Here is a 27632-nt window from a genome sequence, read left to right as displayed (position 1 = left end):
TGAACTCAAAATCTTAGGTTGAGATCGAGGAATCATTGTTCGAACAACCCTATCAATTGAACCCCTCATAGACCTCATGACCTGCTACAAGAGATGGATTCCTTGATGGATGAACTCTGGGCAGCTCTTCACTACTATAAAAGCCCTCAGTACCAGAAATATATTGAAGAAGGCTCATGCTGTTCTAAATGTAGACAGCTTGTTTTAGAGTCTTTGTACCGCTTCCAAGTTATTGAGAAGCGATGAAGAGGTTGAAATCCTCAGTTTGACCGACACCCAATTATTTTTGGCTCGACTGGATCTTTTGAACCACGTTTGGTTCAAGATGTTCCCGAAAATCGTATGAATTATAACCTGTCTTGTTATTAAATTGACCAGGTTTTGGTTAATTTGGTTATGATTTGTAACTTGTGGCATCTATAATTTGATGGGTTTTTTTTCAAATTATATAACATATACTTTTGTTCCATATATCTTGAAGTTTTTTTTAAAGGTATATGGTACATTCCGGATGCTTGAGATTTTGTTACATCCTAAACTGGACTTAACTAAGACAATTGGATTTCCCTTTCTCGAATCTTGGTGCGTAGATTCCTGTTTGGTTTCTATTTGAAGTTTTGATCTTGATGTGATTGTGACGAGTTACCGTTTGGACATATGAAGGTTCTTATTGATTAGACCAAGATGCGTCTTGTTGGATACCTTCTTTGAATCATGTCCAAAGGCGGGGTCATTCTGATTCTCACTCTTTTAGCCCGAGGTCATGGATAGTCAGGATTCAAGAGTTGTTAGGGATGCTACCTACTGGGTTTTCTTCTTTGACCTCGGGGGTCAGATCCTGCGGGGTCATGTCACATGGCTTCTTGTTGGATGCATCTAGCTTGGAGGGAATTATAAACCTTCAACTCGGGGCTGACTCAACGTTCTTTGGGTCTATAGCTGGCCTCTCTGATAGTTGCCCATGTTAACACCACACTCTCGAACTTTGTGATGCAAACAAGCATCATGCAATAGGCATTGAATGCCTTTGCAGGACAATGATAGTCCCCTCTAACTCCACGTCTACCTCCACCTTCGCTTTTATCCTAGCTGGTCGCATCCACTGGCCACTAGTGACGTGTGACTTCTCCCATTGGTGGAATCTCATCCCTCCTCCATTCTCATTGGCTGTGTAGCTGTTGCCAACCTCCTCACACTTTGATTGTGACTTGCCTACCTCCCGAGAATGGTTTGCCAACCTCCTCAATCACACATGCTTGTCAGGTCTCCAATGTTACATAAACTGGTCGTATCTCCACCATCCCTTCACAATCAGAGTCTACCTCCACCTTCACTTTTATCCTAACTGGTCGCATCCACTGGCCACTAGTGACCTCTGACTTATCTACTCTGCCTTCTACATAGGAGCAGATTCAATGAGATGGTCGTGATGCCAAAGCACATGCCTTGATTGCTCTTTCAGTGAATAGGGTCATTATCCCTCATATCCGGTCTTGCAAGACAGCTAAGCAAGCATGGGATCAGCTTGCATCCTTATATCAGGTGCGGAATGAGGCGAGGGTTGCCTATCTTCGCAAGTAGTTGAAGGACTTGAAGCTTGAAGAGGGTGGTAACATGGATGCCTACCTTACTAATGTGAAGGATTTGAAAGAGCGATTGGCCAATATTTTTGAGATTATGCATGATTCTCAGCTTGTTTCTAGAACCCTTGATGGGTTGCTTGATTCTTATCAGGGCTTTGCTACTACATTGAGGTTGTTTGCAAGTGGGAATGCCAACCATTTTTCTTTTGACCAGCATTGGTGGAATCTCGCCCCTCCTCCATTCTCATTCGTCCTGTAGGTGTTGTCAACCTCCTCACACTCTGATTGTGAGTTTCCAGCCTCTTGAGAATGGTTTGCCAATCTCCTCACACTCTGATTATGAGGGGATGGTGGAGATATGACCAGTATATGTAATATTGGAGACCTGACAAGCATGTGTGATTGAGGAGGTCACTGTTAGCAGCACCTCTCAAGTTTCAAGACAGATTGATGGAGCGCCTTGAACTTATATGGAGTGCTTGTACTGGAAGGGAGGGAATCTATCCATGTGAAGCCTTAGTTGCTCGAACCATCTCTTTGTGCGTGCATACCAACATCTCTGGTCCCCTCCTGCTGAAATTGCCATAGAAGAGGACAATGCTAGACTGCTCCTCCCAGAAGTGTAATCCCCATACTCCCTGACTCGGTACAGATACATGGTGAACTGAAATGCAGCATCTAGCTGTAATGGGGATGACCCAAACTCAGCGTGAATGATCTGGTGAGGAAGGGATGGCTTACCGCAAATCATCCGTGATAACATGAGAACCTGTAGCCGCTCCACACAAGCCCACTCTGTATTCGACAAGTCTGGCCCCCAATAGGGGCTGCCATACGTCCCCGCTAGGCAGACCAAGGAGTCAAAAAGCAGTCCGTTGGTCCGTGGATCTTGAAAGTGCGAGCGAACAGCCTCTCTAGTCTGGCCAATGAAGCATATCCTCTGCCTAAGTGTGCCTGCATCGCGGGTCTCATAGTGAAGATGGGTTTGGAGAAGACAACCCCAAGATACGTGTATGATGAAACTATCTCAACAGGTGACCCATCAAATGCGAGCTGCTCCTGGCGCATGACGGCTCGAGATGTATTGAAGATCATAACCTTGGTTTTACCCAGGTTGACCTTCAAATCATGAGACTCACAAAAGGATTGTAGTGCGTCAAGGTGTCTCTGGAGCCCCTTTGCTAAGGCAGAGAAAAGAGCCACGTCATCTGCATAAAGCAATATCCGGATCAGCATGTCCGCAAGAGAGTAGCCAACTCCCGCTGTGTCTGCATCACTGTCTCAGGCTCATCAATGTAGAGGCCAAAGAGGGTAGGTGATAATGGACACCCTTGTTTAACCCCAATAGTGCTCATGATCTCATATGTCCACCCAAATCTTGCCTAGACTCTGCCTGAAGCTCTCTCGTAAAGTGCCATCACAGCCAAGATGATCTCTTGTTCATAACCCAAATTCTGTAGGCGCCGTATGAGGTGGGCTCTCGGAACTGTGTCAAATGCCTTGCGGAAATCCACAAAGCAACAGTAAACCCTCTGCTTCTGTGCCCTCGCCTCCTCGATGATGCACCTGAGCGTGAGAATGTGGTCCAACGCCATATGAGGCGGGCTCTCGGAACTATGTCAAATGCCTTGCGGAAATCCACAAAGCAACAATAAACCCTTTGCTTCCGTGCCCTCGCCTCCTCGATGATGCACCTGAGCGTGAGAATGTGGTCCATAGTTCCATGATCACGTCGGAATCCAACCTGTCCTGTTGCTCGAAGTTCTCTACACTCCGCAACTCTGCTGACCTCGGAATCAAGCACTGATGCATAAATCTTGGATATGACATGTCCAATCAGTATGGTCCTGTAATTCTCCGGGCTCATGGGATCCCTAGCCTTGTGGATGGGTGAAATAGTGTTAATGGTCCAGGTGCGTGGAAACCCCAAACAAAGAGCTTCATTAAAGAGCTTTGCTAAGATTGGGGCTAGGAGCTTTTTCCCATATGCAATGAACTTTGTGCATAGTCCCTCATGATCCTTCGCTCGGCCACTATGAAGTTTCATTGCGACATCCTTTACCCCCCCCTTAGTGAAGAGGGTGCAGGATGTGGGACGTGGCATATATGAGAGGTTAGGGACTGGCTGATTTGGGATGTCATAAAGTGTGCGTGCATAATTATACCAGACCTGAGTGTCAATGAGTGGTGAAGGGGACCGTCCCTCTAGAAATCTCCACCAAAAGTCCTTAGAGTTGTTACTAAACAAAATGTTCAGTAGTTCCTCCTCGATCTAGCGAACAAAATCTAGTTTCTTTTTACATTTTCTTTTTACGTACTAGTTGACGATACTTGCGTAGCGTCTCTGGTTCGCTCAGAAGACTGTTTTTGGTTTCGAATTTGAGCTGACGGCGTAAAGCCTTACTCTCATCATCGTTCTAGCTATTATAGGGTACGGTCCCAAGGGGTGGTGGGCGGGTGGAGCGGGTGGTGTGAGGGAAAGCGTGAAGGGCAGCCTCGTGTAGTGAGCGGGTGTTACCAAGACAAAGACCAAAGGCCACTCCTTCCACCTCACTTTCTGAGCTGGACTCCTCGGAGCTACACCCACATGACCTCGGAACGGTCAGTGGGCATTTTCCTTTAAAGGATCAATGTTTGTATTATATTTGTTATGATGAAGTCCCATTCAAGTCTATTATATGATTATTGATGATGGCTTCAAGAAGATGTCTGCCCTTTATGAAGCCTTTCTGTTCTAGAAGTATCCACTTGGCCATTCTATTCTTAACTCTCAGAGCCAGTGCTTTAGCAAAAATTTTATAGCTGCAGTTAAGCATAGTGAGAGGCCTCCAGTTTCTTAGCTCATCCTTATCCCCTTCCTTAGGAATAAGTTTAATAACACCCCCATTAATATGAGTAGGCCGATTCCCATTATTGACACTCTCTTGCCATAACAGTAGGAGATAGGGACCAACAATGGGCCATAATTTTTTGTAGAATTCAATTGGCAGTCCATCCTCTCCTGGTGTTTTGCCATCTGCCATCACCTTGACATCCTCAAAGAGTTCATCAATAGACAGAGGTTTTTCCAGGTACTTGTTATCAAAGTTGAGTACAATGTTCTTTCTAGCATCCTTGCATAGTTCCCTGGCCTTGATCACTTCAGTGTCTACTCGTATAGTGGAAGAAAGTAGATTCTGAAAGTGGAGATGAATGAGATCAATATTCTCCTCAGTAGATAGAGCAAAAGAGTTGTCAGCTTTTCTAAGAAGGGGAATCTCTTCATTAGACCTTTTCCTTGAAGTACTCTTTGGTAGGTCTCTCAGTTTTACCAGCCCACCAATCCGTGAAGTATATTTTGGAATCATTCAGAAGAATCTGTCTTGAATTCTAAATTCATTTCTTTGAAAACCAAGTCAGCCTGGGCCTGTGGATCCCTCTGTCTGGCTAAGGTCTTTAAGGAAACAATCATGTCCTGAATGCTGTCCATTCTCTTAGCCCTTATTTTGGATTTGTCCCTTCTAGCTTTTCTGAGCCATCTTTGAATCTGTTCAACTGCTGTTCACCAGGAGTCACAGATAGAATCAGTGAAGGCCATCAGCCAAATTGCTTTAACACCTTCTTGGACACTACTAAGATCAAAGAATGTAGGATCAGCCTTAAACCATGATGTGGTTTTTTGACCTGGGCCAAAGTCGCATTTGAGAAGGATTGGCTTGTGATCAGAAAGAAAAAGAGAGGAGAAGACCTGAGTCTGAAGAGAGCTAGTCTGCCTTACTAGTTCTTGAGAAGCATAGATCCTATCCAATCTAGCCTCTCTACTGTTGGCTCCAACTTGGCTATTGGACCAAGTGAAAGTACCTCTCATCCCCATGTCCACCAGACTTAGGTCTTCTTTTAGATCCTCCCAAAGCGTCAGTTCCCTGCCTCTGATTACTGTTCCTTTACCCATCCATCTATCATTGGAGCTTTCCACCATGTTAAAATCTCCCACCACAAAACATTTATTTCCGCAAGCAGTAGTGATTCCTAACTCACCATTCTTTCCTGTGTACTGTTAGGGGCATATAAAGAAACCACAGTGAAAGACTGACCCTGTAGAGTGCATTTGAGCATAATCCATCTGTTCTATGTATCCAGTTCAACACCTAGTATTCCATGAGAATAGCTAGAGAGTATCCCAATTGCTATTCCACCCTTTCCCTCCTCATACTGAGTGAAGAACCATTTCCTTCTCTTGTCAATAGCTATAAGTCTCTTCTCAAGAGAGGGTCCAGAGATTTTAACTTCTTGTAAAGTAAGGAAAGTAGGGGAAAGATTGTTGGTTCTCAGCCAATAAGCTAACTCTTCTCCTCTGCCAGGGTCAGTGAGTCCTCTGACATTGAGGGAGAGGATGGCTATTGGTTTACTTGACATTCTTTTTGGTTCCCTTTCTGGCCCTGGGATTGGGACTGTTGATTTGGGGGGAAGCACTTTTTTCTTGAGAGAGCTTTCTCTTGCTTTGCACCTGAGTAAAAATCTTGCCTTGATCCACAATATCCTTTTCCATAGCTGTGACCATGTCTTGATCAACTTCTAGGTCTTCCTCACTGGTCATCTCATCCTCTCTATTGAAGTCCTCTTCAAAATCCTTTGAACAGCCTGACTCTATATGAGAATCCAGATCCATATTCTGATTTTTCTTTATCCACTCTTCAGTTTCACTCTCTGCCAGGGAATCAAATGCATTGTTAAGTGCTAGAGAGTCATCTAGCTTCCCTTTGCCTTTGTCAAGAGAGAGTAAGGGTTTGGCAGGATCTTCCTTCTGGAGAAGGATTTTTTCAGGAGTAGCTGGGACCTTGGGGATCCATCTTTCAGTTTGCTTGGTGTTGATAGGTGCAGAAGGATCCGGGCATAGAAAGGGGATTCATGGTGAGGTATATAGAGGCAGTCACCAAATTCAAGTTTCAGCCATATAAACCTCTTGTATTTATCAGCTCTGTAGATAGAGAGAGAGAGAGAGAGAGAGAGAGAGAGAGAGAGAGATGTAGGAAAAAGAGAGAGAGAGATTGGGGGAGAGAGAGTGTAGGCTGCAAGGAGGAGGAAGGAGGGAGAGTAGATAGGTTTAGATGTCACATCAAAAGTGTTACAGAGTGGAGGGCTTGGACTTATATAGTCCCCCCTCTAACCCTCACTAAAGCACCCCTAAGTTAACCCCCTTTTCCCCTTCATTACAGCCATCCCTCCTCAAAAATAAAATTGTCCTCAAATTTGCAGGTGATGGTTAGAACCAAGGCCCCCTTTTATAAAAAGGATATACTTTATCATGCATGCCACCAGGGTCAAAAGGAAATGCAATATACTCCTTTGCCTTGGATGTTGTAGCATCTCCGGGGTCACGTGGGTGGCAATCCATTCTTGCATACTCATGATCACAAAGCTCCATAATAACACAAGTTCTGCATGTTCTCATGGTTCTGTTCTGCACACCCCATTGTGCTTTGCTGTCCACTTCTTTCCACATGGGAAGCATTGATTGCTTTGCCATATATCCCACATGGTAGCTTATGCACCTTGTGTGGGGTTCCAGTAAAATCCCCATGCATTAGTGTACCTTGGTGCTCTATTGACATGGATATAGCATTATCATGCCCTATGAGATCCCCATCCTCACCCTTGGAAAGATGTTGGTTGCCTTTGTTCTTCATGATCCTCAACTTTTGTTTTGGCAAGTTTGCCTCATCCCCAACTATAGGCTTACGTTGGTCTCCTGCAATAGCACTTCCATGTGCATCTCTTCCATCAGGTTGCATATCTGCATTACCTTGCTGCCTTGCACTAATGTGCTGCTGGGGACAGTAAGCAATGTGGTTGTGCAAGGGCTGCTTAGTTGCCATCAATATTATTATGCCCATTTTCAAAACAGTCATAACAGCCATCTTCCTTCTGCTCTCCACTGTGATGCTCTGTGTGAGTTTAGTTTGACATCCATCTGTGTGGTCTTCGATGTTTTCTTCCTTTACAGAGACCTCCACCTCGAAAACTGTCCCCTCAAAGTTTGCATGCCTAAAAGTATCAAGTGTAAGCGTGTCCAAGTTCTTACCTTGCTGGCCAACATCTCCATCTTGATATCTATCATATATTAGCTCATCATCTATCTTTTCATCCATTAGGCCTGTTTCATTGTCACAGTTATGTAGGCTTGTTCCATCACATAACATATAGGCATCTCTTCCATTAGTAGGCTGAACTTTCAGGGCATCATCTGGAGCAATGTATTGCTTCTGCAAACTGATATTACGGCCTTCTTTTTGTTGCTGTCCATATTTGTTTCCATCATGTGGGCTGTTGTTTTTTTTTTGAACAGCTATCCCCACAAAACCCTTCTTCTGTATTTGCAGCAGCAATCACCTGGGAACAACCAGATTTTTGTCCTGCATATGGAGGCATCTTCCATGGCTTTGAAGCATGATTTGGCTGCGTACTAGGGAGACGCGTAGCATGGCTGAGCTGCATTGGCTGCACTAGCCCCATTGGCATAAGTGCAATCTCCTTAGATGTTGGGTGTCTATTTCTATAGGCTTGCTTAGCCTTTGTCATAACTCTAGTCAGATCTAAGAGCTGCTTATGTAAGGTACAACAACCTTCATAGATATCCCGACCTTGCAAGTTGTTTCGTGCTTGCAGTGCACTAGCCTGTGAGGTAAAGTGTATTTGAGCTTGGAGACCACCTGAAATTTGATGCATATCCATCTTCTTAATAAGCCCAACAGGGGAAAATACTTGATACAATACATCCAATGCGATGGGGTACAACAGATTGTAGATCGTAATCAAAAGGATTCCACTGGGCTGAAATTCTGATTGGTGTCAAGGATCTGCTATAAAACCACTGTGTGGGGTGGAGAATGCATCCTGGCAGTCCCACTGGTCCCCATGTTGGGGTATAGGCTGCTTGCCTTTGTTTGGTAATGCATGTGCAACAACCTGGCCAATTTGCTAAGAGATTTGCTGACCGATCTGCTGTCCCAACTGTAGAGATGCACCCTGGAGTATGGAGGAGGATGCCGCAAGGAATTGAGCCTGAGATGTAGGAGAGCGGGCTGAGTGGTAGTAGGAACACTTGTAACACTCGTGGATGCATCCACTGTGGGAGGTGTATGCTGCCATAGGAGAAAGGCCTGCAGCGACGGGCGATGGAAAGTGGACGAAACGCGACCGCGGAATGGTGCAGCAGTGAATCCAAACCTCAAGAAATCTGGTGCTTTTGATGCCATTTTTATCTCATGGGCCCTCCTTTTAAAGAGGCTCCCCTTTGTCCATGCTTTTAGGCCTTGTGGGACCTCCTTTTTGTGCTTTTCTCCCAACTCTTGGGTCCTTTTTGCACTTCTTAGGTCCTACACATTGCACAAACAAGTTCCAACACTTTAACCCATTAGAGGTTAGCGAAATGTATGCATTCCTAGTTCTTGGACTAATCCTAGTCCCTTGTGGGCGTCCCCACATTTCTTTTTTACCAATGCAAAGGAAAAGTATAAGTAGTAAAACTTATTCTAGTGAACCAAAGTCAATTTTCTGTGACCATAGTCAATCTGATAAAGACTCTTCTTTATTTCTTGGAAGAAATACCAATTGGTGACATATCCCCGGCTTCTAATCAGTCGTCCTCAACTGAAAAGCTTCTTGTTACAGCTGTAAAACTTGGGGATACCTCCTCTCTTGGCATCAATTGCCTAATAGCTCTGGTACTTGGCAAGATACCCGTAGATAAACTTGCCTCTAGCTACTTTTCTTCTTTGTGCGGTACACAGTCTATTTTTGTTGGAGGGTCTCCTCCATCTCTTCCACCTAAACTGGATCTTGGAATCTGGTAACTTCCGATCATTGACTTAGATCAGTCTTGTGGCATTATCTGCTCCTTTTGGTCGACTGGCCTTACAGGGCACTAGGCAGCCACACGCCCCTCTTTTTGCATCTAAAACACTTGCTTTTCGTATGGAGATTCTTGCTTTTCTTTGGCATTTCCTGCTCGTTAAGAGCATTGGGCAGCCATAGGCCCTTCTTTTTGTTGGTGTTTCTTGCTCTTTAAGAGCGTTGGGCAGACGTAGGCCCTTCTTTTTGATTCTGGGGTTGATTATTTCCATCTAGGCATTTTTCATGCCATTGCTATGCAATAATCCTCTTGCTATGATCAACCCACCCGAGTCCTTTCGATCTGGTGCCATTCTCGATCATATCAATATTCTTGGTCCAAATTCCTTAGTGACAAAGCTCTTGACATCTCTGTTTCTAAGAAGCAACATAACGTCTGTAGATACACTTAGAGAAGTTTCCATTCGGTATTTAGAATGTCCTTCTTTATTGCCAAATCCATGCCCCTTTCACTTGGAGTTGACTACTACTTCTTTGACTTTCACAAGACAGACTAGAGATAGTTTTGTAATGATTGCTTCTTCCAAGGGCTCTGTATTCCCCTCGGCTTCTTTGGCTGCAAATCTGAATAAAAAGGAAGCAATAAATCACATGGCTAATATATTTAGGCATATCATACTCATTGACTTCTCATTCATGAGAGGTGTCTTCCTAAAACAAATTCAAGAAAACAATTCACTTTTCTCCTTGCATTGCCATACAAGGGTTAGGTTTTCAAATAAACATAAGGCAAACTTTATCAACATGAAAGAGATACTTAGCCTTGTACATTTCTCGGAGCCTTTCTTTGACTTCTTTTCTTGAGAGACCCCTCGAGTCGTCTCTCACACGGAGTGATTTGTAGATATACTGATACTGTTTCCAAGTAGTGTGAACCTCTTCTTGGAATGGCTTTAGAAAGAACTATTCTGAAATAGATTCCATTCACTACACAAGTGCTTGAGAGACCCCTCGAGTCGTCTCTCACACAGAGTGATTTGTAGATATACTGATACTGTTTCCAAGTAGTGTGAACCTCTTCTTGGAATGGCTTTAGAAAGAACTATTCTGAAATAGATTCCATTCACTACACAAGTGCTCCCAAATCTCAATTGTCTTCTTGCTACCGAACACTTATTGTGCTGGTTAGACGTAAACTTGGAGGGTTCTCAACATATAACTGACAGATGAACTATGCCATTTTGGCCATAATAGTCCATGAGAAACCCATAAGAGTTATTGTATAAAACAAATCCTAATGGAAACTATTCAATAATAGAATCTTGAAGGAAATATTGGGTCAATAATGACCATAAAATACTGCCATATTGAGGGCTGGTACTTGAGCATGTCTTGCTCCATAACAGTAAAACAACAAAACTGAATATCATAACTGAAACTCCTCTGGAAGTGAGATAATATAGCTTGAAGCTGAAATACTTGATCAATATGGAATCCCGCCATAAAGGATCGGATACTTGATCATCTCATCCTCCATAAGAACATAATTGATTATCATGACTAGTTATCATAACTCGATTCCCTAATTGAAGATCATAAAATCAGGTGCATAACTATCAACTTGCCAACTTTGAACATACTACCCTCAAATAGGGTCTGATCTTGAATTTGTCATGGATCTAACTCTTCACTTCATAAAAGATATAGAAGTAGTCTCTGACACTTCTCCTCTTTGGCATAAGCTGCTCAAACCCATAAACTGGATATAATAACTTTGAGATTCTTTTGTCCTGGTACTATGTATACAAAAGTTTGATGAGACCAAATAAATAGTCCATAGCCTTGACCACATAGGTCACAGAAAACTGGTTCCATAATAGAGAGTATCTCACTCGTGTACAATAACTTGGAATCCTCCAAAACTGAAATATAACTTGGAATAACTAGCTTGTCCCATCAAGGAATACTTCAGGACCACATATCTATGTATAAGCAATCTTGTGGGCTTGGCTTTTGATTCTTGAAGCAATCAAGGAAACAACACACTTCTTTCCTTGTAATAGGATACAAGGGTTAGACCTTTAAATCAAAATAAGGCAAGCTTAATAAACATGAAAGAAATACTTATCTTTAGATGTTCCATAACAGCTCTAAAGCCACTTTGTTCAAGGACAAGCTTCAACTAAGAAGTGGTCTCTTGTTTTTGCCAATTCAGCCAATAGTTATAGGAGTCCTCATCCTGGGACCTTCTCCCCTTCATCTCGCAATCTTGCTTAGGCGCTTGTACTTGTGAGGGCTGAGAGGCTGCGTCCATGATGAGAAAACAAAATAGCAACTCCTTTTCGTTGCTTTTTGGCTTCTTTTATTGCTTCTTTTATGCCGCTTTGGAGAAAAGAAGGCCGCGTATGCACAAAAAGCGGTTGCTTTTTGTGAAAATCGGGTGCTTTTTTTAAAGAGAAGCATATGCTTTTTGTGAAAAGCAAGTGCTTTTTACTACGAGAATTCTGAGCAAGAGATTGGAAGCACATCGCCAAGGATGACGACATGATGAAGGTCTTTCCTACTTGATACATCATAGAGAAGAGAAGAAATAGCCCCAAGAGATAGGGCGATAGAGAGAGAACTGACGTCTGGCCAAGACAAATTTGTGCCTCCTGAAAGATGTGGCTCAGCTCCTAGTGCCGAGCCTCCAAACAGGAGTGCCGCACCTTCTTGGATGTGTATTTGTTCACAAACAGGTGCGCCCCACCTTCTCGAGCAAGAATCATGTCACAGTCGGTGCGCCTCACCCTCCAGCACTGGAACTGATACAAAAACAGGTATGCCTCAACTTGATGTTGCGTGCTAGCCTTGGACCGTTTCCACCAAAGAAAGTGGAAATCCTATGCTTTGATATCACCTTAAGATACTTGAAAATACTTGAGCAATAAAATCACTGCTATCATGACACTTTTGAGCAGTTTGCAACACACAAAACAGCTTCTAGAACAAATCGCAATATGGCTCTACTCCCTGAAATAGCTTGTAGAGGATCCTGGGCACCCTTAGACCAAATCGCAGCAGGGCTAGGCTCCTTGGAATCCTATTCGCAGCAGGTCTGGGTGCTTTGGAGTCAATTCGCAGCATCTCTGGGCACCAAGTAGGGCTGGAAGCCCTAATTGCAGCAAGTAGATGATCTTCCAGAAGGGCTGGGAGCTGGATCGCTGCAGCTGCACTCTTTCCGGGCACTTGTACGCGTCAGCGAGTCGAAGATATGATGCTGGAATGAATCGCAATTCAGCCTAGGAGGAGTAGAAGTGAATTGTAGGAATAGAAAGGGATCTGGGAGAGAGAGAGAATACAAGACACCACACTAGGGCCTAGAAATAAGGGCTGGACCCCCCCGAAGGTCTTTATTGCAATAGAATAATCTTTGTACAACTGGCTCATGAAAGAGCATAAGTTTGAGTACAATCTTGAATGAATCTGGGAGGTCTGTGGCCTTTTTTTTATAGACTAGGCCTAGCAAAAAGCTAGGGCCTGCTTTCTAAAGGCTATTTTTACATAAAAGTCAAGCTTTTTAGGCTTTCTTTTTAGATCTGGTGCTTTTGGCGCCTTTTTTATCTCATGGGCCCTCCTTTTCAAGAGGGGCCCCTTTGTCCATGCTTTTAGGCCTTGTGGGACCTCCTTTTTGTTCTTTTCTCCCCACTCTTGGGTCCTTTTTGCACTTCTTAGGTCCTACACATTGCATAAACAAGTTCCAACACTTTAACGCATTAGAGGTTAGCAGAATCCTAGTCCCTTGTGGGCGTCCCCACATTTCTTTTTCACTAATGCAAAGCAAAAGTAAAAGTAGTAAAACTTATTCTAGTGAGCCAAAGTCAGTTTTCTTTGACAAATCAATCTGATAAAGACTCTTCTTTATTTCTTGGGAGAAATACCTATTGGGGACAGAATCAACGGAGAAGCTCAAGTGTAGATCTGGAGTGCAACTTTGGAGGCTTTGTGGTCGAATCTTCTCAAAATTTAGGATTGGTCATCCAAAACCATTGGAATGTTGATTATATGCTATATATAATATGAAGAATTGTAAACACATGCCCCTAATGGTTGATGGAGCACAATGCACGGTAACTTTGACTATGATTGTTGGTTCCGTGGTAAAGTATTTCATTGCTTGCAGGTCCCAAGTTATGCAGCATTAAGAGGACAACTACTGTATCTGGCCGAAAGGTACGCAGCCAATTTCCCTTTGATTTTGGTTTGAGTGTTAGTTGTTTTTCTTGTTTCTTGCAATAAATGGTCACATTAGACTGTATCAGTTGACTTTTTCAAGCTATTTTCTTAACAAGTATCAAGAAAGATGCATTAATCTTTCTGATGGGTGATTCGCACAAGGCTTGCAACTCTTCCAGAGCCCGTGAAAAAAAGCCTTGAAGATCCAAATAGCAGGTGAAAATTCACTCCACTACATCTGATGGTTTGATTCTGTTTGGATTTGGTTTTAAAATCAGGTTTCGACTCTGAACAACACACATGGGGATTTATTGTATTATTTATAACAAAGATATGTTTTTCATGAGAGCAAGAAAATATGGAAAGATGCGAGCATGCACCATATATATGTATGTATACATGGATGCATGCGTGCATGTATGTACATCCATACATACATGCTATTTATATTCATACATACATATGTTTGCATGCATTCGTGTTTGTGGGCGCATACACAAAGATATGTACGAGGCCACATCCACACATTCACAGACAAATGTATCATAGTTATAACACCAATGAAATATGAAGAATATACTTACATCTAGTTAAGATATATGAATATAAATACTATAAATGCTACACAAATTGAAAAATATAACTTTGATGGGCTCCATGTATACAAAATTCCTTAGTAGATGCTAGGAAAATTGAATATTACAATCAAGACAACTTTGATGGGCTACATATAAGCTATGCAAAGTGATCAATATAGACACATTGATGACATTCCAATCAATACACAAACTATATATATATGCTCCGGGTAAAAAATAAGCGTATACCTGAATAGGCCTATTTTTCTCTCCTTTACAAGATATATATTTAGGGTTGGTAGATTGGTGACACTTAAGAAAAATATAGCGTAACTTCATTGGCAAATCTATTACTAAAACTAAAAAAGATGATAAATTATAAATTTTTACTTGTTATTAACATACAAGCATACAAAATTTCACCCATCTCAACAATGCTTTTTATGCTTTAAACATGTTATTTACAATCTAATTTATTGAATTGGCTTGGCATCTCATTAGATGTTGAGCATTTTATTTAATATATTAAGATTTGTACACCCCATAAAAACCTTTCAAGCTTTTCAAAGAAAACTTTCTACATGTACAATAACCTATCAATATCCAAATAACTAACATATTAACCTACATTGAAAGATAGTGAGTTTTAAGACATTCAACCTGATAACCACTACTTCCTAGTCATTGTGATATTCATGAGTTCCAATGCGTTGTTTCATGACAGCAATGCAAAATATGGAAGGAAAAGAGTATACAATGTGTTGATTCATGACAGTAAGGCAACATGGAAGGATAAAACATAAAATCTTGAATTTTATCTTTTGATAAGAACTCAATAGGGGGTGAGACTTTCTTGGGCAGAATAGTATGGGGGTCTGTGCGTGTTTCATCAATAGCATCAACTGAATTTTCAAGGATGAAGGATGAAGCCCCTTGTTTTGCGTATAATATTTCTGCAAAACGTTGTAAAAAAGGATTGAGAGTTTGGAGTGTTGGCTTCCATGCCTAACTGCTCTTTTTCTGCTTGACATGTGCTTGGAAGCACTACTAAATGCAATCCACTCCTCTTATGGATTAGTAAGTGAACCTCAGAGTGCTCAATCATGAGGAATAGTTTTTTGCCAAGAAGAAGATTGGATCTTTTGACTTAGTCTCCTCTCTTGGCTTGTCTTCACCCTTCTTTTGGTTTACCTTCTTTCTACTATTTGCTGAAAAAGCCACAGTAGAAACACTTTGCCTTCTGTTGCTGTCTCCATTGCGGTAGACTTCTAATTGTTGCTGACTTAGTCTCCTCCTTGGGCTTGTCTTCACCCTTCTTTCGTTTTACTTTCTTTCTATCATGGAGATACAAGAGGGACTGGTGGGGTGGTTTTTAGAGGCTCTTCCTGCCTGTGCCTAAGCTGTTTGTCCCCGCGCCTCTGCTCACCTCTCCCTCTCCCACTCCCTTAGCCCGCCTCCGCCTCTCCTCCGCTTCTGCTCAAGCGTCCCCTCCCGCCTTCAGTTCTGCCTCCCCCCACCTTCTTTCTCACCTCCTCCACCTCCTCTCTTCCTGTTTTACACCTCCCCCCCCTCATACTGGTTCTACATTCAAAGGACCACATACATAAAAATGTATCAGTTCAAGGAAATCATTTTTCCTTGAACCTGATCCCATATACCTATCCATCTTATCAACACATGGTCCTGAGTCTCGAACCCCTACAAATGACATAGTCGGCATAGTATCAGTTCTCGGTCGCTTAGGGTAATGGGAACCTCATGGCATGCCTCGATCTCAAACCGATGAGCTGAAGTTTGGAGCTGGCCCATGGAGATTCAAACAGCATACAAGAGATCACTTCAGAAGTATCTTAGTGTTTGGACAAAATCCTTTTCAGTCAAATGGAGGAACTGCTGTCTTAGTGCCATGTGGTTGTGTTGGGGAGACCCATCTCTGCTTAATCTTTGAAGTATCCTGGTGTATGGACAAAACCATTCTCAGTCAAATGGATGAAATGCTGTCTTGTGCCATGTGGTCGTGTTGGGGAGATCCATGGTTTCCGAATGTATACCTTCGATAGTCATTCATGCATACCAGCTATCTTCATTTGCCCAGAAACCGCTTGCATAATTTGTGGAGAAGATGATGTAGAGCGATGGAGCCTATGATACCGAGGGTGACCAAAGCACACACGATAGAGGTCCAGCCCATCGCTGCTCTACGAGGAGACTGACCTACCCGAGTTGTCATCCTTGATATGGCTCGTCAGATATAGATACCACGACCCCTAGATATGTACTGGGAGCTTTCGCATTCTCTTGAGAGTTTTTGAGACTTTGAGATTATTAGCTTAGCTAAGCACTCAGCAAGGGCCTTAGCAAGCCCTTTGCTTCAGCCCATAGTGGCTTGTACAAGTTATTTAGCTGATTGTACTTTGTCTCATAGGCTTCTGAGGCCTCTCCAAGACATTAATACAACTTTCTTTCTCTCCCCTCCCCCCCCCTTCTCCCTCGGGCATTTGGTGTCCCCTCTACATAGGGGGGCTAGGTCTATGAGACTTAGAGCACCGAGACCTTGTGCTGCATTGTTTGGAACTGTAATGGTACCTTATGGTCCGAGCGAGGGAATTTCTGGCAGTCTTACATAGGACAAGACATAGCCCTGTATACAAAGACTTTGACTGTAGCCTCTCACCCAAATACTCGGCACGCCTTTCCACACTACTCACTTATATTGACTTTATACCAGTCCTAGAGGACCGAGCTGCTCACTCGCTTCACAAGGCCGTCTTTCACGCCTTCACACACACCACTTGCTCCACCCACCCACTGCCTCTTGATTCTGTACCGTGCAATAGCTGGTACAATGATGAGTATGAGGCTCTTCATGCCAACTCAGTGGAAGTTTATGCTTGGTCATGAATCTGAGTTGGCGAATCTTCACTTGTGTGATTCATTGGTCTGCCCAATGGGTATGTATGGCAGCTTGGGGGCCTGATTTATCAGAGGCGGATTGGGCGCTCAGGTTGAGCAGCTCTAGGTTTTCTTGCTATCATGGATGATCCCTATGAAGCCATCAGTCCCATATCATATTGTTTAGGCTGAGTTCGGTGCATTTTCATTGCAGCTTGATGCGGCATTTAAAGTTATTACATACCTTTATAGAGTTAGGGACTATGGATTTTGTAACCTCAGGATGATGTAGACTACCATGGCTGGCCCTATCTTTCTCCATGACCTTAGCAGCTAAGGGCGATTGGAGATGTTGGTATGCGCATATATGCAATGGTTTCAGAGTTTGGGACTCCACATGGATAGATTCCCCCCTTTTCAGTGTAGCATTGAGGCTCTTTCTATCCCGCTCACATGCCATGAGGTCAACTAGGTCATTTTAGAGGACATTCTACACACACATTCAAGACTTGGTTGGCACCCATCGAGCTTCCATTGAAGCCCATCTTCTATAGGGACCACTATTTGTGGATTTCAGAAGAGGGCTTCATTGATCCACTAGGATATACCCGGATCCACCCCCCACATTCGTGGAGGATATCGATCGGGCTGTTCGTGTCTCATCGCACCAACTCCGTATTGAGAGTGGTTGTCATGAGATCGAGTCGGAGGAGCATTTCACTTTTAGGTGCCTTGTGTGCTATGAGATTCAGAGATGGTTTTGGGCCCCTCTCTACTCAGGATACAGAGGCGGGGTCAGGGCACACAGCTAGACTCTATGATCACATAGTTTTTCTAGCTAGATCATACGGACTAGCAGATCACAGGCAGTCGGTGGGGTCGAGATCCAAAGCCAGTGACACGACAGAGTCGACAGTTGGTTGATGCACAGATCATGCTTGGAGATCTTCCCTCCATGTTCACTAGATCGCGGGTGTGGCTGATGGGGGTTGCCGTGGCTCTTGTCAGATGTAGGGTTGCTGCTAGGAAACCACAACGGGTCACACGCACAGACCACTGTTGTCCGTGCTCTATCACAAGTTTCCTATCATCACGGCCTCATTCATCGCCGGGCTTCCCTTGAACTTCCACCGTGGCCACAAGTCCAGATTTCTCTCATGTATTAGATCTGATCTGATATGATTATGTTGTACTCCACCCATTGAGCTCATTTAATAGGCTTCTTTCGGTCTCATAGTCTTCAGAAGACTTGAACACGACTTAAACAAGGGCATGATGCCTTAGCCCGACTAGAGTGACAGTGCTTCTAGGCGCACTTCCAGGATCCACCGACGAAGTGTTGGCTTTTCAACACTCTAGTGAGGCCGACCGCCATGTATGCATCACCTTTTTTGGGGGTGTGATATTTCAGCAGCAGAATGAAAGAGATTCAAGCGGCTACAGGTGATTATGGGCTCCAGGATGATTCGGAGTAAGCCCTTGGTCCCCCATTAGATAGTACAGGCAGAGTTTGTCATGACCCCTCTCCAGGTTGATGCCATTTTCAGACAGTGACTTTGCTCCACAGAGTTTGGGACCTACCTCACGAGAGACTTTCGAGGCTGGCACTAGAGTCCTCCATACGACTATCTGAGAGTGAGGCAGGTACAGCATGGTTTGCACGCATCACCACATGGTTTGCCAGTCATGGCATTCAGATGGATCGGCTTCCCCCGTTTCAGTATAGCATGGACGCACCGCCCGAGTCGATCCCACTAGATGAGATTAACCGCATCATACGGTTAGATCTCCTCCAGCTCCACACATCTCGCACTTGGGGGGAGGACCAAGAGTTCCCCACCAAGACCTAGCTCTACTATGACCTCTTTTTGAGAGGATCGGAAGATGGGCTCATCATCAGACCTCAGTATCTCGAGGACAGAGGAGTCTCACATGCACTGAGGATTGCCATCAGATAGATGGGGGTCTCGTCCCATCAGCTGAGGATTGAGACAGGGAGAGCTGCACGTATACCCAGAGGGTAGCGGACTTGCAGGTTGTGCACGATGGGGGCGGTCGAGACAGAGGAGCATTTTCTATGTGTTTGCCCAGCCTACTATGAGATCCGAGGGCGCTACCACTGCCTTTTTCAGGAGGGGTGCGGCTTTGGCCCACTCTCACGACTGATCCACTTCCAGGACCAAGATTGTATTGGGCTCTACCTGATGGAGATGCGACAACACAGGGAGATACCACTACAACATATCTACAGGAGGATGGGACCACCGCACCACAGGGTACCGAGGTAGACCGAGTGCAGAGACATGTCACGGATTTCTATGCATTTGACTCAGCCCCAGGGCACTCTGGGATAGAGGAGGAGGAGCTAGCCAACATGAGAGATATTTGGATCAGTGGAGGGAGCCGACATAGCACTGCCAGACGCGGGGCACAAAGATCGTACACGGCGCGACAGGCGTGTGACACACCCAGTGATTTGCCATGCTCATCCAATATGGATTCATTCCACATAACTGGCTGCCCGTCTATTTCTTCACGAGAGGAGGGTGTAACCGTAAGGTTAGGTTAGTGACTGACCCTAACATGTGGTACCCCGTCCAATCTGACTGCCTCAGTTTGCCGAAGAAGGCATCCCAGGAAGGGGGGGTCTCGGTGACCATCCCGAAAGCAGCTCCAATGGAAGATAAGAGTCAATGGTACACCTGGGGGAGGCCGGGGAATCGAGCACACACGATCGAGGTGCGACCTATTTTAGCTCTCCTTAGGGAAGATCGACCGAGGCGAGGCATCACCCTTGACATAGCCCATTGGATCGAGAGATCAAGGAGACCACGTCCTCCACCACCACGGGAGACATCTGGACAGATGCAGATACTTGAGCTCTTTGCATCTCATTTGAGAGCCATCATGGAGCTTGGATGCGTGGAGCCAGTTCATGCACTTGGGACTCTAGCTCTGAGCACTTGATATCTTCATGCCACTCTCATGCTATTTTGCTACTCTTTTTGCTATTTTGTACTAGTATAGCACTTTAGTACTCAGCAAGGGCCTTGGTGAGCCCTTTGCCCCGGCCCATAGTGGTATGTATGAGTTAATTGATTCCGTACTTTGTCCCATAGGCCCGCGAGGCCTCTCGTGGACGTTTCTCTCTCTCTCTCTCTCTCTCTCTCTCTCTCTCTCTCTGTGCTAGGCCTGCGCTAGCCCCCCCCCCCCCCCCACTAGGCTTGCGCTAGCCCTCTGCTAGCCCTCCCCGCTCCCCTCTCGCGTTTCATCAGCAACAGTTCGGTCTTGTCCATGCCAGCACACATCCATCTAGCAGCAGAAGTTGCGCCACCAGTTGCCTCGTCAGCGCTAGCCCGTCAGCAGCGCCCTCCTCGTCAGCGCCAGCGCATCAGTTAGCAAGACTCACGTTCGAGGGTTTGGGCTGAGCCCCTGACCCAACTGTGGGGGTTAGTCACAGCAGGGGGTTCCCAATATACACGCATGCCACCATGAGTGGGGAAGCTAGGACGCCCGTGGCTTTCCCCAAGGTCAAGACTTTTACGTTGACCCCGACCAAAGCCTCATACTCCTCAGTCGCAGCCCTCCCTTTGCCCCCCCCTTATGTGTTTGCAAAGATGCCTTCCCCATATGCCAAAGAACTATCTACAACAAAAGAGAATGGTAAGCGTGATAGACCCACAAGAGCATATTTATTACCTACAGCAGGAAATCAGTGAGCTCAAGCTCAGACTTGCAGATCTAGAGAGGAAAACAAATGCATGGGAAGGACAAGGAAAACAGGAAATTATTCACGAAGTATTGCAGATACACAATACAAGAGCACCCACACCACAGGTGGTGACTAAAGTTCAGGACTTGGTTACAACTTAGCTGCAATCAGTGAAACAGGAAATCACAGCAACATTGGATACTAAAGTCAACACATTGGATGTATATGAAGAAGTACAAGAACATGAAAAGAGGGTGGCTTATGCTTGACTCATATGCATAGGGGGCTACCAGAGGGCTGGTTTGAAGGAAGTCAAAAGGAAAAGCTGGAAAAAAACATAGAAAGAACCCCACAAATAGAGTGGGATGCTGAAGATGTAATAGCTGTCCTACAGGAGGGGACACAAGCCAAAGTACGCTTTCAGAACAAGATGAAAAGAAGCAATATTCCCAAGCAAACCAATAAGTTGAAAGGTACTAAAATATGGATAGCGGAGGAGCTCACCCCAACTCAGCTCAAACTGAAGGCCACTGAATTGACTGAAGTGAAGGATGCTCGAAAGGAAGGAAAATGGGCTGTTTACAGAGATGGAAAAGCACTAATTAGAGATTTCAAATCCAAACCTAAAGACTCTCAGTCTTAAACTGATGTAATGCAGGCCGATCATCTTTTGTAGTAGACCGTAGTTAACCTATAATAACCTTGTGAGTGCTATACACACTCCCAAGAGACTCCTAGTCTGTAACTGATGTTTGGTGTTTACCCTTTTGGTGTGTGTTTTGTCCCATAGATCCGTGAGGCCTCCCAAGGACGTTAATATATCTTTCATGCTTTCTTTCTCTCTCTCTCTCTCTCTTTCTCACACACATACACACTTTCACTCGATCTTAAAACTGTTATTTCAACCCACTCACTGTTGCACTTGTTTATGTGATATTCTTCCAGCTTCCCAAGACATTTCAGATTCAGATTTATTTTCAAGTTTGAAGTTTCATGCTTGAATCTATACTAAGTAAGTCTGCATATGAGATGGTCATTTTCAATCTTTGTTGCTAGGGGTAATATCCCGTAGTCCACAACCTTATAGAAGCATATTTAGTTTGCTTATTGGTTTTTTGTCCTGTATAAGAAAGTAGGCAGGTGTGCAGGCATGTGCACAGCAAGCCTGATAAACATCTTGATAGAAGCTGCAGGCTGACAGCAGCTGCCGAGGCACGGGGTTTGAGGCAGCATCACTCATGGCAGCCAGGTGGATGCAGGTGTTATGGCAGAAGATAGGAACGACAAGGTAAGGCACAAGGGCCCTTGAATGCAGAGCCTATTCCATTCTAGTTGATGGTGATCCTCTAGGGTGTCGTGCTGGACATTGATTGGCTAGCAATCCCAGCCCTGATTCCTCGGAAGGTAAGCCTCTTTTGCACACATGTGAATAAAATATGTACCGCCTAACAACCAGCTAAGGACCATAGAAACTAGACAAAATAGGTACCAAATTACACGGCTTTGGTTAGGAGGTAGCACCCATTCTTTTTGTGGCGCTCTTGCAACCTACTCTCCAGATCACACCAGCCTGAGGGTCTTTGACATCAAAGTGTTGGGATTCTCAAATCTTATGGTATGATGGGATACATCTATCAGTACCTTGTGAGTTCCGTCTAGTTCTAGAAATGCCTAATTATCCTGGCCATAGTGAGCTTACGTTACTCTTCCTATATTTTTCATGCTAGTGTGCACACTAAATATTTGGTTGTCATTGGGCTATTTAATTAACTTTGTTAAGGTGATCAAACATATTATTCATGGTCCCTATGACTCCAAATAAAACATGTACAAAAGGGTCAATGAAATAAAAAGTGCCGACTTTTTCTTTTCTTTTTCTAGAGAAAAATACTTTCTATTAAAACTTTGAAAACAATACAAAGAGTCAGATATCCTTTGACTTTTATATATTGAGGGTAAGCACATGGGTTACATCCATATGTCTGGTTGTGCTATATACTTATGGTGCATGTCAGTTCTTAATATGTCTGTTTGTTGAGTCAATATGTGGCAAAGATTACTTGGAAAAATATCATTTTAGCTGCTTGCCTTGTCTAAGCCATTTGATGTTGATAATTTCAAAATCAATGGTTTGAGGCAAGATTGTCACTGACTCACATTCACTTGCAGATACTCATTTGGTTGGAGTCATGGCAAAGAGACCTTGGAATCTGGTCAGCCAGGTACAACTGGACTCTTTTTGGTCTCCGCACTGATTGTAAGATTCATTCAATATTTCATATTGGTGGAAGAAAGTGCACATAGCAGATTACAGTACTGGTACATTTTTTTGATTTGCGGAGATTTTTCCACCACCTCTTGTTTAAATTAGCAGCTGGTTAGATGCCCTAGATATACAAAGCTGCACGATCTAGATACATGTGATGTACCGCAGGGAGGTAGGATTGATTTGTACCAAAATGGATTGTGTCATTATATGCTTTCCAATCTAAATATTTCTTGCATTATATTTCCAAAATGGATTGTGTCATTATATGCTTTCCAATCTAAATATTTCTTGCAACATCATTGTTATATTAGGTCCTTCCACAGTAGCGTCACTTATCATTGTTGTTCGTCTTGGAAAAGGTTTTGAATGACTAAAAAATACATATAATATTTATTTTCCTCAGGGTTCCAGTAAACTGCAAGATGAGGCATTCAATACACAAAGTGATGCTGTGAATGTGAGAGAGAATCAGAGGGAGAGAATATAGTGGGCCTCTGAAGAGGAAATATCACTGAAATGGATGAATGGCCAAAGGGCTGAATACGACTACATGGAGGAGCCGAAACCCTCACTGCAATAACGTAGAGAAACTAGACTACCTAGAGGAGGTGAATCCTCACTAGATCCCTGTAGAGGCTGAGGCACCCGGCTGGTCTGCTGTGGTAAGGCCTAACTGTTGCTGAACTGAGGCTATGATGCCCGACTGTGGGATGGAAAATAAAGGCCAAGGGGGCTGCCTTTTACAGGCTCCCCTTGGGCCTAAAACTGACTGACCAGGCTGCTCCCTGCTCACCGACCTGCTGCTGGATGGTCAACCTACTGATGTGGCACTTGCTGATGTGGCGCCTGCGCTGTACGGACTGCTGAGCTGGCACTGTACTGAAGGGCTGAGCTGGTTCTGCTTGCGTAGCAGTCCACGTGGTAGCCAGCTGACATGGCTGCCTGCGTGGCAGTGGCTGCCATGTGTAGACTGGGCAGCCCACATGGCAGTCCAGCATGCCACAGGCTGAGGATTCCTGTGACATAGTCTCTCTCTCTCTCTATGTATTGATGCCGTTATAATCGGGATTATGGTTTTTCTTTTGTATGTCATGGGTATCTTGGCCAATATGTGACCAATCATGAGAGTGCGGTAGTTTCTAGTGGGGTCCTTTGTTTTGTGTATCGGCATGATAGTGGTGGTACTCCAAGCAGGGGGGAAGCCATGGCATACAACAAGATTGAATATCTATGCAAAGATTGGAGCCAAGACATCCTGTCTGTGTACAAAGTGCTCAGTCTGTTGCCCTTCATGGTCTTGGACCCTCCAATTGTGGATCTAGAGTAATGCAGCTCACACAACAAGATGGACATAGTGGGCCTGGGGAAGGAGGGCATATCAGGTGGTGCATGGATTGGGACATCATAGAGCGATCTTGCATATGTGTGCCAGACATCCTGGTCCGGAATAGAAATAAGTGGCTTCCTCTCAGAGCAAAGCCCCCATGCAGTATTAGAGTCGCCTTCTTGGAGGAGCAGATCACATCATCCAGCCGATATGAAAGGAAATCCTGCCTTTAATGTTGCGTAGGACAGTGTGATACTGCTTTGCCTCAAACATTGTCAAGTGTGCATATGAGGTGAGACCTCATCTCTCGGAACTCAATATCAAACCATGGGTTCTGGGGCATCTTCCTAGCTAGGGGGCGTGCTACGGACCGAGTTGTAGGGCTTGATCTGGCGGCGGCATCCTGAACTGCTGATACAAGGGTGTCTGAGGCTTGGGTGAGGTCTCCATTATCCCCAAGGAAATTCAGTAGCTCATTAGACAGGTGTCTCACATAGATCACATCAAGGGCATGATCAAAGATTATTTGGACGTGGGTGGGGTAGGAGGATCACGTCTTGTGTTTGGCATGGTAGTCAAGATGTTGAATGCCAAGTAGTAGTGGTTAGCACCGAGTGGGAGGGAGGGATCGTCACAAAGGATTGGGAACCCATCAAGTAGTCCACTTACTTGTCCCCCCTCCATGTGGGAAACAAGTGAGCCCTCTGGATAATGGCCATCTTTCAAGATTGATAAGTCTGCACTCCTCCCCTACACTCCTCCCATTTCTAGTAAGTGTTGCCCATACCCTGTCACATGTGGTGCATCCTCTGAGTGCCTTGCTATCCCAAGCTCTATCTGTGGTACTGTAAGAGGGTTTGACCCACAGTCTAGTAAGCCCAACCGTCTCTTCTCCGTACGCGCATTTAAGTCACCTAGAAGGAGGATCTCTCCACACCTTATATCGTCTCATATGGGATGTGACCCTTTGTGGTGGCCTTGTGCGCATAGGATGGTATATCGGGAGGGAAGTAGCACACCGCGATGAGAATCGGCCATGTGTCAAGTGACTGAACGTAGCCACATGTGTCGTGCATGCTTCTCTCGGCAGCACAGATATGGGTCGTGTCAGATGTGGTTTGGAAAGAATTGCTACGATCCCAGAGCCTCATATCCAAAAAACTGAAAGGAATCATGATCAGAACACCATCCTATATGGGTAGAGCTATGTAGCACGCCTTTGAGGTGTAGGTAAGAAGCTGAAGATGCATCTGAGATGGATGGAACAAGCCAAAGATATAGGCTAACAAAGCGCAGATTAGCATTCTGTTCTCTGTCACTAGTATTATTCTTTTTTATTAAATACAAACCTGTTTGATGCTGAATGTTCCCCTTTCTTAGGTAAGGATTTGATCATGAAGACCTCTTTTTCAAATAATATTCAGACTATGAAGATTGCCAAGATTTATATCTTGTATGGTTGTTTGCCAGATGTGTTGAAAGGGTCTTTTTATGCAAATCCCATTGTGGACAAGCCTGCTTGCAGCGAAGAAACGATGCAAAGGTATGATTAATTAGATGCTTCAGAGTGGAGTTCATAACTTGAATGGCAGGTCTTAAAGTGTTTTGATTTGTATTGGCATCACTTTTTTTTTCCATGCTCAGCATGGGCATGTTAAGCTTGTGTATGCTGTTTAACCTCCAATTTGTTTATCTCATAAATCTAAGCTTAGATCAGCAAGGTAGTTCTTTTACTGGCATTGGACATCCACCTCAGGTATCCATCTTACTGCCGTCCAAACTTGTGGCCAACCATAGATCTACCAGAGCTTGAGCAAGGTACAGCTTGGACTTGGTTGCTTAAGTCAATGTTGCAAGGAAGAATATTATAGGAATTGATATATTAGCACTTGCAATGCCAATCCTTTTGCAATATGAACTCGCTGACTTCTTTGTAAACTTTGTTGCAGCTTTCAAGGATCTTGGGAAATTGATTGTAGATGTTGGCTTGCTTCTGTCTCACCACTGTGATAAATATGGTATGGAATGGTATCTGATAATCAGTTAGCAAGGCTAGCAGGTCTGAGTTTGCAAATTTCAAATTCACAAGGACTTTGAGGTACTGTGGCATACAATTTCATGCACATATACTTTTAGCCGGAAAAGAAACCGAGACCAAAGGCTAGAGACTAAGTATGGCGACGCTCAAAGGCCATAGAGAAAAGGAGATCACGAGGGCGAAGGGATGTCATAGGGGTGAATAATGAATTAGAAGTGGAGGGAAGGAAAAGGGAGACTATGACACAAGGGGAAAGGGAGAGTGGGAAGAGAAGCAAGTACATGATAGGAAGAGGAATGTTGAGATGTAGACATCAAGGGAAGTGAACCATACTTTATTGGAAAGGAGGGATGAGAGGGAAATATCAAAATACTAGCTAGGTGGCTTTACAAGAATGAGCGTGTCCCATCAAGGAATTCCCCCTTCCTTTTATAGCCAAAAGAGGGGGTCTCTCCACATTAATGTATCTTCCCACATGCATGGTGTGTGTGGAAAAGTCTCCCATGTGGGCTAGGTGGGTACGCACTCTCAATTGTATGCGACAACCCTTTGCCTCAATTTTTCCGCATAAATCAAGTCCCATATCTCAAGTTTATGATACTCCCTAGGTCTCTTCCAATTTTATAATAGGTTCAAACCTCTAGGAGGACAAGTGGAGGGTTGGCACAAGGAATCTTGCCACCTCGTCCTACTTTCCCCATTATTTAACTAGCTCTCTTTGTCCTTCTATACCTCCCCCACATGGGCCTAACCCATATGGAGGGAATAACTCAATATAATAGCCATCTCCACCCATTTTATATTGCTTCTCCCTTGGACTTTGAGCCTTATCTCAATTATTGCATCCTAGGTGGAGGGGTGGCACATGGAGGAGCCATACCACCTTGCATTTTATAATATTACTATTATGGATTATGTACAACACACCTTATGGGTCCTCTTACATGGAAGGGTGGCACATGGTCATGCCTTGCCACCTCAACCTTGGGCCCTATGCACACCATATTTAATTATACTATTGCCACATATACAATCACACATACATATTAATGCCTTTTTTTCTTAGACAATTTTATCCATAACAGTTCCCCCCCCCAGGCAGGGAATGCACCGCATTTCCATGCCTGGGACCATCACGCACAAAGAAAGGCTTGAGGTAGCGCTTGTTGATCACCTTCTTGCCATATG

General features: G+C 44.2%; 1 protein-coding gene across 4 annotated transcripts in view; it reads left to right on the top strand.

Moving 5' to 3' along the window:
• Positions 1-27632, top strand: part of LOC147905278 (2-oxoglutarate (2OG) and Fe(II)-dependent oxygenase superfamily protein) — a 139605-nt gene that overhangs the window by 20723 nt on the left and 91250 nt on the right. For all 4 annotated transcript variants that reach the window (XR_015541532.1, XR_015541534.1, XR_015541535.1 and 1 more), the window contains exons 3-8: positions 13576-13625; positions 13791-13844; positions 22980-23032; positions 25877-25949; positions 26163-26224; positions 26356-26424. Coding sequence is in view for 1 of the 4 variants with exons in the window: in XM_087379244.1 (XP_087235370.1) it covers positions 13576-13625; positions 13791-13844; positions 22980-23032; positions 25877-25949; positions 26163-26224; positions 26356-26424 (361 nt within the window). In the remaining 3 variants the exon portion in view is untranslated. The remainder of the gene's footprint in view (positions 1-13575; positions 13626-13790; positions 13845-22979; positions 23033-25876; positions 25950-26162; positions 26225-26355; positions 26425-27632) is intronic.

The sequence above is a fragment of the Dipteris shenzhenensis genome, chromosome 1 (genome assembly GCF_047967505.1).
Source record: "Dipteris shenzhenensis isolate YYH24624 ecotype China chromosome 1, Dip_SZ_1.0, whole genome shotgun sequence".
NCBI lineage: Eukaryota > Viridiplantae > Streptophyta > Polypodiopsida > Gleicheniales > Dipteridaceae > Dipteris > Dipteris shenzhenensis.
The sequence above is the reverse complement of the archived record's forward strand: the minus strand, read 5'-3'. Positions and strand labels throughout refer to the sequence as shown.